The 20,492-nt window shown below is 31.4% G+C and overlaps 2 protein-coding genes across 3 annotated transcripts; both read left to right on the forward strand.

The window, feature by feature from the left end:
• The first annotated feature begins 748 nt into the window (after positions 1 to 748).
• Positions 749 to 5,489, forward strand: LOC124913735 (BEL1-like homeodomain protein 8). The gene is made up of 5 exons (XM_047454148.1): positions 749 to 965; positions 1,752 to 3,046; positions 3,936 to 4,372; positions 4,465 to 4,525; positions 4,612 to 5,489. Exons 2-5 carry the CDS (start codon positions 1,820 to 1,822, stop codon positions 5,125 to 5,127), a joined length of 2,241 nt encoding a protein of 746 aa, XP_047310104.1. The 5' UTR covers positions 749 to 965; positions 1,752 to 1,819; the 3' UTR covers positions 5,128 to 5,489.
• Positions 5,490 to 16,368: 10,879 nt separating this feature from the next.
• LOC124913837 (E3 ubiquitin-protein ligase WAV3) lies at positions 16,369 to 20,267 on the forward strand. Of its 2 annotated transcripts, XM_047454263.1 has the most exons (3): positions 16,370 to 16,441; positions 16,564 to 16,888; positions 17,999 to 20,267. In XM_047454263.1, the coding sequence occupies exons 2-3, from the start codon at positions 16,658 to 16,660 to the stop codon at positions 19,952 to 19,954; spliced, it is 2,187 nt and encodes a 728-aa protein (XP_047310219.1). In that variant the 5' UTR covers positions 16,370 to 16,441; positions 16,564 to 16,657; the 3' UTR covers positions 19,955 to 20,267. The 2 variants fall into 2 exon arrangements, with proteins under 2 accessions (XP_047310218.1, XP_047310219.1); XM_047454262.1 differs by having other exon boundaries at positions 16,369 to 16,888.
• Positions 20,268 to 20,492: the final 225 nt, after the last annotated feature.

Consider the following 20,492-nt stretch of genomic DNA (forward strand, 5'->3'; position numbering starts at 1 on the left):
AAAGTTGGAAAAATTGTGTATTTCTAATAAATTATGATTGATGTAGTCTTTAATAGATATGAAATCTATTTAACAACTTCCGTAATTATTTAATAATTTCGCCATCAGGTGATTAATGAATATTTTAAAAATAAAACAACTTCAATAATTATAAGTATACCTAGGTACAACTGTCATGACATGATTTTATTTAAAATTACAAAATAATGATAATAATTATGTTCCATATATTCAGAAGTTAATTTTGATTAAGACTTTTGTATTAGTTAATTTTTGTTATTTTATAATATTATATTTAATTTTGTTGTACATAAATAGATTGAAAATTTAAATAAAACAAAGAAACTTATTAAACATTAGTTTTATGATTTTTTATTATAATTTTGTGAATATTGCGTTTAAAAAAAATTAAATGAAAATAATTTTATAAGAAACTATTGAGATGATGGAGAGAGGGAGGAGGTGCGTGGCAGTTGGAGTAAATAAAGCGCAATTGAAGGGTAAGAAAATAAGAAGTATTGTTGCAGAATGAGGTCAAGGACAAAGCCTTATCGTCGTCACAAGAGAACAAACAAACAGTAACCTTAACGGCAGATAATTATTCGCCGTTAATTATTAACGGCGTATGAAGAAAACGTCGTTTCTATATTCTGGGAACGTCAAAAACCTAACGTCTGTTTCTCTCTCTCGCTCTACACTACTAGTAGTAATCAACGCAGTTCTGCGTTGGCAATTATTAACATCTCTCTCTATTTTCTCTCTCACACACACAAACACACATAGATGTATGTATATCCTTTTTCGCGCCTCTTCCATCCATCGCCGGAGTAACAAAGCAAGCTCTTAGCTAAAAGAATTACTACTATTTAATTCGTTGAAGGGAGTCTCGCCGGAGATTCTAGATCCGATCGTAGTCGGAGACAATGATTTAAGGTTTCTGCTAGCTGCTCATGATTATCGCTAAGGTATTTCTTTCATGGATCGAACTTGATTATTATTATTATTATGAATAGTTCTTGTTTTCATACAGTAGGTTAAACGATTCAACGATTTGAGCTCTAGTTTTCACATGTTTGTTAATTAATAATAATAATAATCTTAAGCGAACTAATTCTTTTGTGTTTTCTGCATGCTAAGTGTGATTCATGGCATGCGTTTATGCCTTGTTGCATCTTGTGGGAATTTCATAGACATGATGAGCTGATGAGCTTAACCATTTTTTTATCTCTCTCTCTCTCTCTTTCCCTATCTTTCACACACACACACACACACACCCCGTTCTTTGTCAGTCTCTCTCTCTCTCTCTCTAGCTTTTATCGTCTGATGTAGGGTTTTAGGTTATGGTGATGTATAGTAGTAGTCAAGTGTGTTTTGGATGTTTTTATTAACGCTAGCAGGCTACACCATTTCTGAGGTTGAAGTTTGTTGTGAATATTTGTTTCAATTAATTGGTTAGCGTTATACTATTTGATGATGACCCAGACCGGCTCCATAGATTTCACTTCAGTGGGTGGGGCTACCTTATTTTCAATGAACACCCCACCTCTCGTAACTGTTGGATCATACTCTCCATACACTGCTTTGTGTGTTCATTAAGAAATTTGCTATTTTCTCTCTTGTCTTGGATTATATCTGTCTGTCTGTCTGTTGCTTGTCGCTGGTTTACATGCGCAGTGACTTTTATTATATTTTGTTTTCTTGCTTGTGACTGCGTATAACCTTATCTCATATTCTTAATTTCTTCTCTGTAGTATCCATGAAAGATACAGTTGGAAAGTTCATGTAATTTCACAGTGAATAAGATATACATATATACTTCATGGATTTGAGTGATGGATATAGGAGTGATCATTCACATGTGGCCCAACAAAGCCGAAGGGATAAACTGAGACTTCTTCAGCTAAACACATCCTCTTCGAATTATCAAGCGCATGCCTTCTTGGAGGAACAACAACAACAACAACAACAATTGTACCTTTCTCATAACCAGATGTTGAATCCAGATCATCTCATGCAAATTAGAAACAACAATTCTCATGATCAGTACAATCCATCATCTATTGACTTATCATCCCAAATGGTTAATTTCGATGCAAACAACCAAGGAACCGGTAGTTCTTGGAGAAGTTGTGATTGGAACAATATGGTCAACTATCAATCTAATCAGCAGCAACATACATTTACTGATCATTATCATAACGCAAGCCAGAAGACCCATGAAGGGATGCAAATGAATACCTCCTCTTTCCCTCAAACCGCCCTCCAAGGAGGTGTGACGCTGGCTGTGGCCGGGAATGAAGCGTTGGAGATGACCAACTTATTACCCGTGAACACGGGTAAGGACTATTTACGTAGTTCTTGGGCAGATAATGGTAATGAACTTGTTCTTCTTCCGAATTACTCGAACCAGTTAGGTATTGATCAAAATACATCTTCGGGTGCTTGGATGGGTAATAATAGCCCGGTTGAGGGTTGTCACCAATGGTCTAATAATGTTCAAGGGTTGTCTCTAACACTCTCATCTGCATTTGGGGAAGGACCAGCTGATTTAAGGCCGTTGAAGTCTGAATTTGCAAGCCCCGGTTCTAAACCATTTCTTGGCAGTAATAACTATAAGGGTATGGGAAGTAGTAGTAATAATAATAATAATAATGATATGGTAGGAAACACAGGTTTTGTACATCAGCCTAATTCAACAACCGGTCCTTTGGGGCCCTTCACTGGCTATGCCACGATTCTGCGGAGTTCTAAGTTCTTGAAGCCGGCTCAGGTGTTGCTTGATGAGATTTGCAATTCCATAGGCCAAAAGTCTGTCCAGAAATGTAATGTTTCTGAGATTGCAAAGTCTCCTGTTCGGGATATTAATCGCGACGAGTATATGATTGAATTTCAAAAGGGAGCTGTTGATAACGATGTCTTACAAACAACATTCTATGGTTCCAATGATCAAATCAGCGGAGAAGGCGGCTTAAGAGGTGGATTGAATGAGAATTGTAGCCCAGAATTTCACCAAAAGAAAGCAAAACTGATGTTTATGCTTGACGAGGTATAATACCAATTCTAGATAGTGATAATGTTATATTTGTTTTTCAGTTACGGCATATTTTTTAATGATTTTTTAAAGGATAAAAGTTTTTAATTTACAAGACAGTAGTTTGTTTTAATGCTGAGTCACTAGTCGTTCGAATGAACAATAGTCGATGGATTGCCTTAGAAAAGGCAATAAATTAATGGTGTTCTTTGATGAATATAATATAAGCATGATCCTAGGGCTAGGGTTAGTACCCTATATGGAAACACTTATTATTTTATTTGTGTTTGGAACTCCAGATACAAAAACGTAATCAAATTTTTAAATTTGTTTATTGCAAAATATAGTTTTCAAACTTTATTTTAGAAGAAAATGAATCTAGATAAAATAATAATAATAATTAATTTTAAGGGTTTTCAAATGTGACTGTACGTTCTATACTTGGGGTCTCTATATTTTCCAGCTTTTTTTAGGATAAGAATCATTTCATTAATCTATATATATTTGGGAAGATCTCAAATTAATTGGAAACCCTAACAAAAACATCGAAGTACAAGTTAATAACTGAATTGGTTCTTAGTTTTAAGCATCTAAAAAGTCCAAACAGGCGTGAACCCTAAGCAACTTGAATTAGAATAATAAAAAAGCCAAAATCCATGTAAGGTTTTTGATCTTCACCCTACATCAGAAAACTCAATAATTATAATTTTTTTGCATATTCTCATTTGAATTCCTAATTTAATCTATTGTTCATTAGTGTTATTAGATGCTTAATCCTCATTTTCTCAAGCCCATTTAAACTTAACTTTTTTGAAGTGTACAATTAAACCAATATTGAATTAGATGAGTGGCCATAACTGAATTCTTCACTCATGGAAATTAATATAATTTTGATGAATTCAAGGTTTGCAGAAGGTACAAGCAGTATCAGCAACAGATGCAGATGGTGATTTCCTCTTTTGAATCTGTAGCCGGTCTAAGCGCAGCCACTCCTTATATTATGTCGGCTCTCAAGACAATATCAAGACACTTCAAATGCCTTAAAAATGCCATCTTGGACCAGATCCAACAAATCAGGAAGACTTTGGGGGAGGATTTGTCATCACCAACTGCTGCCGGCGTTGGCGGCGGCGGCGCCGGCGGCACTAGTACGAGTAGTAAAGGGGCGGAGACAAGCACATCGAGGTTGAAGTCGTTGATCTGTAATGACTTCACCAAACAGAGAGCAGCCAACTTAGGGTTCTTTGAGCCTCAACACCATGTCTGGAGGCCTCAAAGAGGACTACCCGAACGAGCCGTAGCCATTCTTCGAGCTTGGCTTTTTGACCATTTTCTTCATCCGTAAGTTTTTACTTTACATAATTCTTCTAAACATTTAAAATATAATTCTTGACCATATTTTTATGTAAAATGTTTCAATTCTTGGGTTATAGATACCCGACCGACACAGACAAACATATGTTGGCTACACAAACAGGTCTTTCCCGAAACCAGGTATATATGATTTTATAAACTACTTGTGTGCTTCCTTTGATTCAAGATGATATTAGAAAATAACGAGTAGGGTTGTTATTTTTCAGGTGTCAAACTGGTTCATAAATGCTAGAGTTCGGGTATGGAAACCTATGGTTGAAGAAATACACATGCTGGAAACGAAAGGCTTGGGAGAAGCAAATTCAAGCAACGGTAAGAGCCACGGAAAAGCAAACCCCGAGCCAATATGTTTCCCACAGAACGATGACGAGGCCATTAAGAACAAACTTGGTATGATGGCAACTTCAAGCAAGCAATTCAGAGGTTTGGGAGTTGGAGTTGGAGAAGGGCAGAGTAATGTTGTTGGTGGTCAATGGAACCAGGAAAAGCGATCAAGGGTCGAGTGCCAAGACCCGTCTTCATTCATGGGGTTCATACCGTACCAGTCTAGCGGGTTCGACATAGGACCTGGACTCGGGGCGGTGTCACTCACTTTGGGGCTAAGGCAAAGTCCGGAAAGCACCCAGCATCACCACCACCATCCGCACCTTCAACCTCAACAACAGCAGCAACAACAATTGCAACAATATGGAAGTCAGATGATCCACGAGTTTGTGGGTTAACTATGAAGAATATGAGACATGAGAAAATAAAGCATATATAGCCTTTTGAATGTGTTGTTGTAACCATTGGATAATTTGGCTGGCTAAGGAAAGATCGAGGAGGATTAATTAGTAGTTAGTGAGGTACGTAGGATAGTAATTAAGGGGGGACAAGGCTAAGGGTATACTTACGTTACGTACGGACGTAGAAACCCTTAATTTATGGACGTCGGTTGGTTTCCTCTTCTTTTTTTAAAAAAAAAAATGGTGGAAATTTAATATTTATGGAACTTACTTGATGGTTAAATGTAATATCTGAATATGGAAAACAACATAACATGCATGCATCAGATTTTTGTTTGGGAACTTAATTGTTTGATTACCAGCTTGGTAAGTTCGATTTACTATTCATTATTTTTTTTAACTAAATTTACTCGGGAGACCTAAAAGGAAACCCAATATTTTCTACACTTTAAAATGAAACATTATAATTCAGCAGGTTAACAATAGAACAACCTATTTAAGAATAAATCATTTTCATTCTAGTGCTTCTTAACCAAGATAGTTTTTATGTCAGAGAGGAAATTACGAGAGTATTATTTTATTTTTAGACAGTTTATGTATAATAAAAACAAAATATGCCCAACTTAAGAGTGATTAGTATTAGCAAACAGTCCATCAAATTCAAAGATTTTTTTTGAACTAATACAAAAATTGTCGTTAAAATAACATTATAAATAATATATATATATATATATATATCGCAGCACTCAATTTTTAAAAAAAAATTAACAATACCTTTCTAGTGAGATTATTCCACCACAAATTAATTGAGACTATTATTTCAATAGAGAAATGATACTTAAACTTTATCCATTTTTCAATCAGTAAAGTGACATGTCATTCTCTCAAATTCCTCTCTATCACTCCTTATCCAAAAATTTAGCCAACTATGAAAGTCGTTTTAATCCAAATATTCTAGCAACTACTAGATAAACAAATTAATGTCAGTTAATGGTAACGCAATGAAGACTCATAGCTCATGAATGGTTAGAAAACATGAACTCTATATTTAGGGTTATTAGTCCGACCATTTAAAAAACAAAAAGTAATGTTACGGCCTTCCATCTAAACTCTTTTAACATGATTATACTCATTCTATCTATGTTACAGTTTAACTATGCTTCCTTTGTTCTTGATTTGTTTGCATGGTCTCAATAATTTATTTTAAGTGGGGGGAGATTTGTGTATAATTTTTAGGATGAGGCGAATATTGTATTCATACAAAAACTCTGGGAGTAGTCCATTTTCTAGCAAACCGATTTAAAGTTGTTTTGAGTATGATGATTTCTATAGAACAACATGCATTTTTATCTGATTGTAGACTAAAATATTTTGATTGCAAACAAAGTCAATTTCATATACACTATCAGGCTACCTCTTTAAAATTTGAGGAGTTGTATTTCATTGCTTAATTCAGATGCAATTTGGATTGGCCTAGATTCAATATTTGCATTTCTTTTTTTCTTTGTTACTATTTTTGGCGACACATCAAAACGTTTTACAAGTTCAAAAGTATTCATAACAAAGACTCAATCTCCCCCTTATTCTTTATTTTCGATGTGCCTCTAAATATCAAAGGACAACAGAGTTGCAAACAAAACATACAAACACATATAATTAAGGTTTTCGTTTATGATCTAATTATCCATTAGGTACAAATTCCTGATAATCTCCACCCTTAGAAGCATTATTATTGTTGTTAGTTCCATGATCAAGAGTACCACCATAGTAATTACCGAATTCCTCCCTCGGGATAACGTGGTGGTTGTCGTTACCACTATCACCACCACCTCGGTTTGAATTTGTGCGCAAATTTCTTGTCTCCCCCAGCTTTCTCAAGTAGTACAACTGCTGGTTATCGATCTTGTGCCCGGTCGACTGAGTTTCCTTGAAAGAGCTGCTGTTGATCATCGTGGTAAACGTTATTATTAGAGCCACCAACATTAATATAAACTTCATGTTATTATTGTCTTCGTGCTTGTGAATCTCTTGTAAGAGTATTAGGGCGTTATTTATATATATATATATAGTCAGCCACCAATATCATTTCCTATATATACAAATTCAAGATAAGACTTGTAATATAAATGTAAAATAGTTTATACATGATGGGCTGACCATTTCTAAAGTCAAATATTAATTCATTGTTCATCACTTTATTCACACAATTATATATAATCAAAAAACTACACAGTAAACATTTCTTATGGACATTTTTTTTTCTTTTCAATTAAGGTATTATTAATCAATAGGTGTAGTTTGTAATTGTAATTAATTTATGTATATTAATGTCAATAATATTTTTAATTTTTTTTACTCACAATTCACTTATATTTTTGAAAAATATCTGTTTTAAATATAAACTTGAGTCTGGACTACTGCTAGGGTTTAGCAAATTATAATTTCAAACAAGAAAATCTGCAAATGGATTCTCCACCAAATTGAGGCAAAATCTAGTGGGATGACCCCCCTAATATTAATTGGATTTTGTGACACTATGAAATGGTGGATTTGCTGATTTTTTTAGGTCCCAGTATGCTTTATTTATGTATTTAGGAAAAATGTCATTTCGAATTGGAGCAATGTACATGGAAAATTATAGATATAAATCATATAATCAAGATTCAAGGGTGCCAAATAGCAAGAAAATTACAATTTATTACAAAAAGCTGCCATCTAAATATGATGACTAATTGAGCTCAGGTACCATTTGTTTGGACAAACTCCCATCCGATTTTTCTTAATTTCTTAGATATGTTAAGGGTGGAAAAATAAATTATTTGAGACATAGTAATTAGTATTATCTTTCAAAATTGAATGTGTTTATCCTTATGATGATTTTGACAATGATAGCTAGAGTTGTATCACAAGTAAAAATATGTTACTCCAATGACTCTTTTAAATCATATAAATCCATGATTAGACAAGTGCCTACATTTTCCATTGTAACTTATCGTAATTATGTGCCATTTTTAGCGCACTATCAATAGAAATTTCCCACCTCGGAAGTGGATTTGTATATATTAAGGTTTGAAACCCAAAGTTTAATTTATTTTTTAAGGTTCCATGTATATTAAAAATGAAAAAGAATTGTTTAAACACAACGACAAATTATGGTTTGAAACCAGAGTTCAAATTTCTCTCATCCTTCAATTAAATTTCTTTATTTAAAATTAGGTATGATATGAACTATATCATTTTTGGTTGTGTAACCATAGTTTTAAATACCTTCTCCATATGCTCTTTAATGGCTGGGTTTCACCTTCTTCTAGGCAGTAGGCACATCTTACAACTTATGGATTTTCAGCTATCCTGTAACATCCTTTTTTATTTCATAATTTTTATTTTCTATACATTAAGTGTTAAACGAACAAATACTCCATTTGTTCTTTGTTTATCAATGATATTTTAATATAGTTAACATTTTCTAAGGTGCTAGCGAATTCGTAACAAAACTTATTTTATAATTTGTGAGTCGTTTTTTTTAATTATGAGTCCAATTCATTTTCTTTATGAAAAAATTGAGTATTAAATTCAGTTTTTCATATAAAACAAAAAATAGCTGATTAATTTCTCAAACATTGATAGACATCTCAACGATAGTGGGACACTAGTAAAAATAAGTCAATTGATGCAACAATAATCATATTTAACTTCCCCATCAAAATGCATTCATATATTATTTCTTTTACTTAATTGGCTCTGGATCTGAAGTTAGTTTAAAAGTTTAAAAATTGTGTTGGATGAAAAAGATTAAATTATTATTTTTATTTTATATTTAAATTATTAAAAAATAAAGCAAAATAATTTAATTAATATCTTAATTAAAATTTTGAACGATTAATGATAAATAATAAAATAAAGATTATTTGGATTAAATCCAACTAACCCATGTCAAATAAATTACATAAAGTGTTCATTGCAGAGTTGTCGAAATAAAAGTTTTGAGAGATAAGAACTAAATTAAGAACTTTCTCTAGTTGATAATATAATTGTTTTAGTTTTTATATTATTTGTAATACTATAAATTTGTTAACATTTCAAAAGAGAAATAAAAAATACATACTTAGGAATAAAGGAGTCAATGGGCCAGAGTCCAAACCACCTGATCGTAGTTATATATCAATGGGCCGGAAATTAACTAATCTTGCAGTTGAGCCGTGAATGATGGATCATTGATCATAATATCAAATAAAGAATTACAAATAATAAAAAATAACAAGGTTAAATAATACAAATTTGTAAATATTAAAATTTTAAACAATAATGCAATTTTTAGATATCTACAAATATGATAAAATTAGCGAGAAACTCATAGAATATTTCTAGATGATACCTATAAAATGGTGTCTAGATTAAAAATAAATTTTAAAAACTATTTACTAAAAAAAGTAAAAAATAACTCAAGATCCGATAACACAATTTCCTTTGTTGTAAATAAGAAGACAACATGAACTCAAAAAATATCATTAAGGAATAAACAGCACACGAATCACAAAATATAAGAGTATTATTTGAATTAAAAAAATTCAAGAAGACAAATTCAATCCGATTAAAATAAAATGGTGTTACGAAGGAAACGAAACACCAATTTCAAATATAAATGGTAAAAACATAAACAAGACACAGATGCTAGAAAAATAATCTAATGGACCATCCTGAGATTATGACTTTTCTAACTTATTCCCTTTTTTTTATAAAAAGAGAAGAGATAATATTTAGAGCTAAACTCACCTCAACAATATAGATGTTTACTATCCATTCTATTTAGTAAATGTTTTTGTTGTTATTTTTAAATGGACATCTCACAAAAAACGAAGAAATATTTGACATATTAAAATAACACAAAACTATTCTATTTTTTATAATTTTAAATTTATAAAAAAAAAAAAATTAACTTAGGGTACTCCCAACCTTCCTCCAGCTGCTGTATTTAAATCACTTTATTTCTTAATATTTAATTAAATTATTTCATATCATTTTTTTTAAATGTACAAAACAAGACCGACATACACCTGACAAATAGAAAATATTGTGACAAAGCTACTAGTGCATCATGGGACATAATTTCAACTGTCACGAGGCCCGATTTGAGGTTTTAACTAATTGTTGTTAATCAAAGTTCCAAATTCCAATTAGAGATATAATTCACATTATTAGGTTATTATTTAACCTTAATTTCAATTTTTAGGTACTCTTGGGCAAATTCATATCATATATAGGAAAACTAAGCCCATTTGAAAATCTATATCTATCAAATTTGATTTTCAAATATTTAAAAAAAATATACATTTGAAAATAAATTTATTAATGCTTCTTGTTTATGTTTAAGTATTTCTTAATGGGTCCATTTTCAATATTTTGAGTCTTAGAAGTATAATTTAAGTTTGATAAAAAAATTGTAATTATTTATAAATTTTTTTTACATTTTTTTAATTTCTTTATTTTTGTGGCTTATTTTTGTCTTTATTATTATTATTTTCTTATGCCAGGCTTAAGTTGTGATTAAATTACTATATTTTTTAATATATATATATATATATATGTATTGATTTTATAATTAAACTCTAATTTTATTGTTTTTGGACTTCCATATATTTCAAATTTTGTATATACAATTTTAATAAGTATTCATTTGAATGAAATAGAATATCTAAATTCCATTTGCATCAAAAATAATTTAAAATTTTAGAACAATTTTAAAAATAGTGTAATTATATGTAAGTAAGTTATTTTCATATTAATAATTTTAGAATAATTCTATTTTTTAATATATAAATATAATAATGTAATAATGCAAATATTTCAAAAGTAGAACATATAAATATAATAATTTGACCAAACTTCTTTTAATTTGTTTTACCTAATAATGGATGTCCGGACCTTCATTTTCACGTAACTTTCAGCCGAGTCATCAATATCCAATATTTTACGCCGCCAAATTATTTTCAATCAATTATTATTAGTTTTCACCATGTTAGAGAAATAACAGTGATACAACAAATAAAATATGGCCTTATTCTCTTTATGTTATTTAAAAAATCTACACAAAATTCATTTTTCAATCAATCACTTCTCATCCATCATATCATTCATAACATTAATTAAAATACAAAATACCCTCTGTTTTAAATTATTATTTTATATTTTATTTATAAATATCAATACCCTGTAAGTATTTTTATCAAAAATAATCATTACTTTCTCAAAATTATCACCTATCATCTAAATTTTCTCTCTCTTGGTTTTTTAAAAAACTCAAAACCGAACAAAGCCTATGACTTAATGTCCTTCACTTTTTTTAGTTAGTTTCTCAAATTGTTTTTTTAATTTAATGTCATTACATGTTTAACATGTAAATAAATATAGTTCATTTTTAAAATTAAAACAAATAAATTAGTTAAGACAATATAAAATTTAAAATGATTTTTAACTAGAGAGAGACGCTTTACCAAGAAAAAAAAATATTATTACTAAGTTTCTCTCTACAATCATTATGTTGTTTTTTTTATAGAATATATTATGTAAAATAAATATGATTATGATGATAACTATTTAAATATTCTCTTACATATGAATGAAGAAAAACAAATGAAACAAAACTCCTGCTCCTGGACGGGCAGAAAGGACCGCCTGTTAAAATAAATGGAATCTTCCCTTAAAATCAACTTATGGTGGGGATTCAATTATTACAACCAAACAGTAAAAAAAAAAGAGTTAGATAATTGTCCTTTTCATGTTAGGTTTATATTCTTAATTAAATCATTTTTTGTTTGTTACTTTTGTTTTTTTTTATCTTATCTATTTATAAGGTAAAATAGACATTTCACTTTAAAAAATTATTCAAAATTCAGATTTAAAAAAAAAAGATCAAATAAGCTCGTACATCAAAATTATATGTATTTGCTTGTTTTAATTTATTTTTATATTTAATTTAGTATAAAATTAAATTAATATATTAGCATCAATTAGTTCCCCTCACTTGTAGAATAATTAGGATTTTGTTGGAGGAATAATAATGATTTTGTTCTTTATTGTCTTGTATTTTATTTTTCTTCATATAATTATTCCTTAAATTTTTTATTGTTAGCTAGACATTTCAAATTTTATTTTATTGGATACTTTATTTATATGATTTTTTTGTGAACTATTATGCTGTGTTTTTTTTTATCCTTTTAGTGTTGAGATTAAACTACCCTCATTTATATTATTTTGTATTAACAATTTTTTTAAAAAAAAAATCAGTTTCATTTTTTTTATAGTTTTAATTTATTTATTTTAAAATAGATAAATTTGAGTATTCCAATTTTCCGGAATCACATTAAAAACGTTTGGTGCTTAGTAAAACCGACCCAAAAAATGAGTATCTAAGATTAAGCTAATATAATCATTTAAGTCAAGCAGCAAAAGATGACTGAACCCTCATAATAATTCCAACCGACATACATGATACAACTTAGCTCAAAGAACCATAACTAAGTCATTGACTCTATTTAACTAGTTGCCACCAACTTTCTAAAATTAAATATATATTTTTAAAATGATTTTTTATAAACTATTTATAACAAATAAAATAAAATAAGCTCGCCAATTTTATTGTAATTCATAAAAAATATTAAAATAAATGGGCAGTGATGCTCTGAATTATTATTTATAGACTGTTTTCAAATAGCAGAAGCTAGAAGAAGAGCATTATTTAATGCTTGACAACCAGCTGGCTTGTGGTGGAGAGGCAACTAAATGAAGAAGAAGAAGATTGTTGAAACTTGTGACTTTTACTATAATAGGCCCAGTTTGATTTTACCTAAAACACAATAAAATTAATTTTCATTTTAAATGTTTTGAAATCTCGATTGATTGAGCTATTATAAGCTCTTTCATGCAAGTAATATTGTTATTAATAATTAAATATATGCTCTTCAAATGTTAAATTATATCATATATTTGGGACGAGATGAATTAGTTAGTTAGGATGTGGTGTGAATTGGGATATTTAATTTATTATTCTTATAATAAATCTTCTGCGTCTCTAAAAATGTGCCATGCTTTTTAATCTTTATGACCTGGCCCCTCCCTGGAGGACAAGTCAACATTAAAGTTCAGAAAATGCTAATTATATATAATTGCAATTAAGCAAACAATGAAAACATATAATATTTGAACATGAACTAATTTCTACATTACCATTATCTTGTATTAAAATAAATTAATTATGACTTAGTTTGATTTCTAGCTGCTAAAGCTAATATTGGACCTTAATTGCTTCATTACCATTATCTTAATTGAAAGCTAATGTACGTTGGAAAAAATGTTTGAAATCTGACTCAAATACAAAACAAATTTGATATTATTACTGTGCTAAGATTCCAAATACAAATATCTGACTTGGTTTATTTTGACTTTTAAATTTTAACATGAATGAGAATGATTGCTATAAACTCAGAAGATAGTTGATATGCTTTAGTTGAAATATATCATATTATTGTTTCCTTTGGAATACACTTTTAGCTCAAAGACAATGAATAAAAATATGTTATAATTGAATAAAATTCTGAGCTTAACTGTTATTCACCAAAGTAAGCATTGAAATATCACAATGGTTTCTCATTAATCGTTATGTTGAACTTGTTTAAATACAAGGTTTAATTATTTTGTTTTGAGAGACAAATCATGCTGCAAAATTTTTATTTTAAGAAATAGCACGATAATTTTAGAGTCATGATCCCGTCTTAATTAAAGACATTTTTTTTTATAAGAATTTGAGTAAATAATAAAATCATTATAAGTGACAAGAGGTTAGTGGTAATGACCTTGAACATAATCATTAGAGGGGTTGATCAACTGTGCAACCTAACCTAATTTATGTTAGTTATATTTTACTTTGTATTCTTTTTCCCACTTGTACTAGTTATTTTATTTTTAATTTTTAAAATGATCCATTAACATTAGAATAATAATAAAAATCATCAATGATAAAAACATGAAATGAGAAAAAATATAAAAAAAAGTCACAAATCATATAATTAAGAAAATATATATGTTATGTTATCCAACATATTTTTTTTTTTAATTTAATTGTTTTGTTTTATTAAATACATTTTTACTTATGATTTGATATTCAAGTTAACCTTAATACTTATTTTTTCTTTTAACTAAAATATTTATTAATTAGAGTTGCTACTTGAATGAATGGAGTCTTAATTAGTTGTTCAATAATTTAAAATTTGTAATAACAGATTTATCAAGAAGATCACATCTAATTAATAACACATCATCTACACTAGTTACTATTTGTGTTATTATTTTACTTTGGTATTATATCCAGTTAAAAAAAAACTTAAAAGTCAAAATAAACAATCTTACGTACATACAATTATATTATATTGGGATATTTGTCATTTTTTTAATTAATTTATTTATGATTTGACATGTTTGATTTAGATTAAACAGCAGCAAGAGGGCATCATGTCTCTCTCTACCTTCAATTTATTTGTATTATGTAATCCACATATATTGGGCCATGTGACATGTTCGTTTCTTTTAATTATTGCAAATACAATTAAATCTTCACTATCTAAGCATGCTAATCTCATTTCTATACTTCTATTGTCTATTTTTATTATCGGGATTAATATTAAAACTATTTTCTAAAGCAAAAAAAAAATAAAAAAATTGTGTGACACGGTGGCCCACAACCAACTTTGAAAAACAATAATATAATAAAAAAATATTTAGATGAAGCTGAAAGGTATGGATGCATTCTTGTGAAGTTTTGCCTTGTGACCAATATGATGAAAAAAAAAGTGTTACAGGCTGTATTGGAAAGCTACTAAGCATTCCTCCTCATCATGAAAATGACCCATTAGGTCCTGTTTGTTCCTAAAAGATGCAATTTGGAGTAGTTGATAAATCACTTTTATTTTTTATTTTTATATACCACATTCTTTTGTCAACAAGCTCCAATCATTCATCTTTCTTAAAATTAATTATTGTAAATTAAACTATAACCAACCATTCATATAATTTGTTATGTATAAAATCAAACTAACACTATGAAAAGTGGAATAAAAATTGTAGTGACATAAGAATTTAATTGATTATTTGGTTTGGTGATTTAATCTATAGCCGTTCGTTAAGGTTGAGTGAAGTGACATAATCCTCCACTTATAAATAAGGTTTGGTGTACGGTCAAATTCCAAATAATTCTAGCAAACTCCATTGGATGAATGTGAATCATATATTCCATGCTCATTATAACTTTTCTTACCACTAAATTAATAATAAACAATGGTTTATTGTTCTGTTAATATTTATAAATTAAAATCAAGACATTAAGAATCACAATCCATCTTTAATTTAGTTATTATAATTTTTTTTTACTGATAAGCTTGTTTGAGATTTTTTTTTTTATTTTTTTTATTTTTTGGTAAAACACATTTGTTTGATAAAAAAGTAAAAAAAAAAAAAATGAGTTTTATTTATTTTTGATCAAATTACTTTTTATCATTAAATTTTTATCTAATAATTAATTTATATTAAGAAAAAGTATAGGGTAATTTTGGTATTTTAAGAGATAAATAAATTAATTAGATTGACAATGTGATAATTGAGTTTTATCTAAATAATCCATTCATCAAACAAAACCCTAAGTGACTGAGTTATATCAAGCAAGGTTATATTTAAAATTTTATACATTTCTTAGTGTACATGTAGCATTCAAATGACGCAAAATCAATATGGACATGGAGCATTGAAATTTATTTTAAAACTCCAATTAGTTATTGGTCATACTTAATATAATTCATATATATATATATATATATATATATATATATATATATATTAAGAAATGAAGCAATATCAACGTCTTATTGACTTTGGAATTTCTATATCCATAATGAAATATCTTAAATATCATACAGTCATCTATCATTAATTGTTATCCATACGACAACATTAACTTAGAGAAGATTATATACATAATTTATTATTTTATTAGATAATATTTTTATTTTTTCATATGAAATACTTTTAAAGCATAACTTTTTTTTTTTTTTTTTTTAGGATAATGGTAGTGTTGTGATTATTAAAGATGTAAAGGGTAAAAGTGTGAAAGTAAACTTGCATTAATTCAATGCCTATTTCCGGTTCGGTTCAATCTGTATTTATATGTATGAGTAAAAACTTAAAAACAGTTTCTCGCTCTACTCAACAGCTGTACAAACCCAACTACCGAGTTTTTCACAATAGAAAAAGCTGCTGTTTATTGAAGGTCAAAACCCAGATCTCATGGCCGCCATGCCTTATTCCATCTTTACCCTTTAATACCTGCACTTTATCTTCTATCTTCTTCCTTCACTTCAATACTGACTGTTTTGTTTTCTCTTTCTAAAGATGAAGAACATGCCGGTGACCTTGAGATCTACTCTTTGAAGATCTGCGTGATTATTATTATTATTGTTTTTCTTTTTCTCTTTACAAAGGTGGAATGGGAAGCAAATGGAGGAAAGCTAAGATGGCACTTTCATGCCTCTACGTACCGAGCTCTACGGATGACTCGTCGCCGACTAATCGGATCGGTGAAAGATTCTCCGACGCTGCTTTGTTGTCGCCATCTCCTTCATCTATAGGGAGGAGCTCGGATGTCTCAATGCCTAAAACGCCTATGCCGTCATCCGCTGGGCTTCTCCTTCCCAAACACAGCTCCAAATCTTCCAAGGTCTGTATTCTATTTGTTTGTAAACAGGATTATGTTGATGAGTTTCCTTCTACAGAGCTTATGGACATGGAATTGCTTTCAATTTCAATATCTTTTTGTACCTTTATAATAGAAGACAAAAGTTATTGAATCTTCCTTCATAGATTCTAATTGAGCTTTTCTTATTTTGTCGTAGTAGGATTGAATATTGATAGAGTTGCGAATTAGATGAATTAGTCATAGATTATGCGTCCAAGCTTAGTTTCTGCCCTAATGTTCTTCAGTGTAAGTTTAGTTTCTCTCTCCTCATTGTGGAACTGCACAAGAATAATTGTGCTAGACATTTGTGAGTGTGGTTTCGTGGAGATGGGAATCTCTTGTCAAGCAGTTCTCGCTCTCTGTGCAATTGGTGGGGGATGATGAACTGATAAAAGTGGAGTAGTCCCTTTTGAGGACCATTGTCCTTTGGTTATATTAAAAAGGGGTGCTAGACTGTGTATGACCTTTTTCTTTTCTCTTAAACATCATCCCTGTAGAGGAAGTGCTTTCTCTGGTCAGCAGCTGCTCCATTTTCTCACACATTTCTCCCCTTTTGATGAAAATAGGAAAGCCCATACACCCCGTTGATTCAGGTCTTTGCTCCTATATGTTTCATCAAACCGAGATGTTGTAGTTGAAAATGAAAAGCAGGGTTAATACTATCAATTAATGATTTCACATCTTTTTATGGAAGACCCTTGTAATGTGGTTGGACCTAGAATTTTATTGACTTTATTTCTTACTTAATTTAATATGAGGTAATTTATTAAGATTCCACTTTTACCACAAATTTCAATGATTTAACATTAATTGATTGTCAATTAATATTTTGGTTATTTATTTTCTTACTTTTCATTTAATAGAGGCACTTATTGAGTTTTCACTTTTATCAATTAGTCAAATAATCTAATATCAATGTCTGTTAAGTAAATTTCAAGTCAAGTCAATCAAATGATTATACATATTTCTCTCCTTTCTTCCCCCTTTTCTTATATCTGCATGGACCTGAGTTGCATTGAGTTTTGTTTACTTGTTTATGCCTGCTGCATTATAGGTATGTTATAATGTTGCCCTGTTTTCTTTTGAATGCAGAGAACTTGTGCAATATGCCTCACAAATATGAAGCCAGGACAGGGTCATGCAATTTTTACAGCAGAGTGTTCTCATTCCTTCCATTTTCATTGCATAACTTCTAATGTTAAACACGGAAATCAAATTTGCCCTATCTGCAGAGCAAAGTGGAGAGAAGTTCCATTAAAGAGTCCAGCTTCAGATCTTTCTAATAGAAAGTCACGAGCAAATGCTGGTGGCTTGCATCAAGATGCTAGCTGGACAACTGTCTTCAGGCGAAGCCCTGCCCCCAGAGCAGATGCTAATCGCCATACTTCGTCCTTTTTTCATACCCCCCCTGAGCCAGCTACTTTCGATGACGATGAACATGTGGATGACCAGTCTGAGATTCTCGAAACAGGCTTATCCAAGAAAACAGATACTCATGATCATACTCGTGGAGCATTAGAGATCAAGACATACCCGGAAGTTTCTGCCATTTCAAAATCAGCTTCTCAGAAAGATTTCAACGTCTTGATCCATCTGAAAGCTGTTTCAAGCATGATTAGGAATTCTGGGAAAAATGAGAATAATGCTCGTGCTCCTGTGGATCTTGTGACAGTGCTTGATGTCAGCGGAAGTATGGCAGGTACAAAACTTGCATTGGTAAAACGGGCGATGGGTTTCGTTATCCAACATCTCGGCCCTTCAGACAGGCTCTCAGTCATTGCCTTCTCATCCACTGCCAGACGTGTCTTCTCCCTTCGTCGAATGACAGACGATGGAAAGCAGGACGCATTGCAGGCAGTTAACAGTCTTCTCTCTAGTGGAGGCACTAACATTGCGGAAGGTCTAAGGAAAGGAGCCAAAGTAGTTATAGACCGAAAGTGGAAGAATCCAGTCACTAGCATCATTCTACTCTCGGATGGGCAAGACACCTACACCATCAGCAGTCCTGGTGGCCAAGTCAAAGCAAAAGCTGATTATCATTCACTCATTCCATCATCAATACATCATGATGATGGTGGTTCAGGTATACATATACCGGTTCATGCATTTGGGTTCGGTTCTGATCACGATGCAGCCTTGATGCACTCTGTTTCAGAGGCTTCTGGAGGAACCTTTTCTTTCATTGAAGCCGAGAATGCTATTCAGGATGCTTTTGCACAATGCATAGGGGGTTTGTTAAGTGTGGTGGTACAAGAACTGAATCTTAAGATTGAGTGCGTCAACTCAATGATAAAGCTTGGCTCAGTCAAGGCTGGAAGCTATAAAAGCAGACTTAATCCTGATTCGAGAACTGGTTTCATTAGTGTCGGCGATCTGTATGCCGACGAAGAGCGAGATTTCCTGGTTGAAGTGAACATTCCAGCTGACGGATCTAGTGATAACACGACGCTGTTGAGAATGAGTTATAGTTATAAGGATCCAATTACTAAAGAAGTAGCGAACGTGGAAGAACCAAATAAAGTAGAGATTGAAAGGCCTGCCGCGGTTACTGGGAAATTGATAGTATCAATGGAAGTTGACCGGCAGCGGAATAGGGTTACAGCGGCCGAGGCAATAGCCAAAGCAAGATCAGCTGCAGAGCAAGGCGATCTATCGGTTGCGGTATCGGTGTTGGAAGATTGCCGTAAAGAGATATGGGAATCCATTTCGGCGCAAGCCGGAGACAAATTGTGCATGGGTTTGTGCGCGGAATTGAAGGAGATGCAGGAGAGGATGGCTAGCCGTAAAGTGTACGAGACATCTGGCAGAGCTTACGTGTTGTCCGGACTGAGTTCTCATTCATGGCAGAGGGCAACTGCTCGTGGAGATTCGACGGATAGCACGACTCTCTTGCAATCATACCAGACGCCCTCGATGGTTGACATGGTTAGCCGTTCGCAGACTATGTACTTGGGCACACCGTCGTCGTCGTCATCATCCTCGTCATCTCGGAATAGATTGTTGAGGCAATCAATGTCATTTCCAGCAGGAGGACCCCAGCCAAGGTAAATAAATTGGTGAAGGAGTTTCTGTATGTGTAATGACACATTTGTTGCTGCATATTTTTCTTTCCTTTTGTTCTTTTTTCCCCCAATGTGAGATGGGTTTTAGTGTAATGTGCTGTTGAGGGTTGGGTATACATGGAATAAAAGAAAGAGTGGAAGATGGGAAAACGAGTTTCTATGGGGGTTGGGTGGGGGGGTGATTAGGTTACAAAAGTGGGGAGATAGGTTTAGTTCTCTGTTTGGGGGGTTGTGTATATAAGGAGAAATCATGGTTTTCTCTTTTGAGTGGCTTATTGAAAAAAAGGGAGGGTGGGTGGGTGGGTGGGGGAAATGGTATAATCCTTCTTGTATCTTTGATTATTTTTTTTTGGTGAAAAAGACTTGAATCTTGTGAAATTTGCCAAGTTTTTTCTTACATTTGAAATGAAATGTATTGTATTTTGCAATGTGTCTTAGCAAGTTATATCACATCTTGCTCCAATCCATGCAATTCAAAGAAAGAAAGAAAGAAACACTATCCCCTCCATGCATTGAAAACTAAA

Source organism: Impatiens glandulifera, chromosome 9 (assembly GCF_907164915.1).
Source record: "Impatiens glandulifera chromosome 9, dImpGla2.1, whole genome shotgun sequence".
In the NCBI taxonomy this organism is placed as follows: domain Eukaryota; kingdom Viridiplantae; phylum Streptophyta; class Magnoliopsida; order Ericales; family Balsaminaceae; genus Impatiens; species Impatiens glandulifera.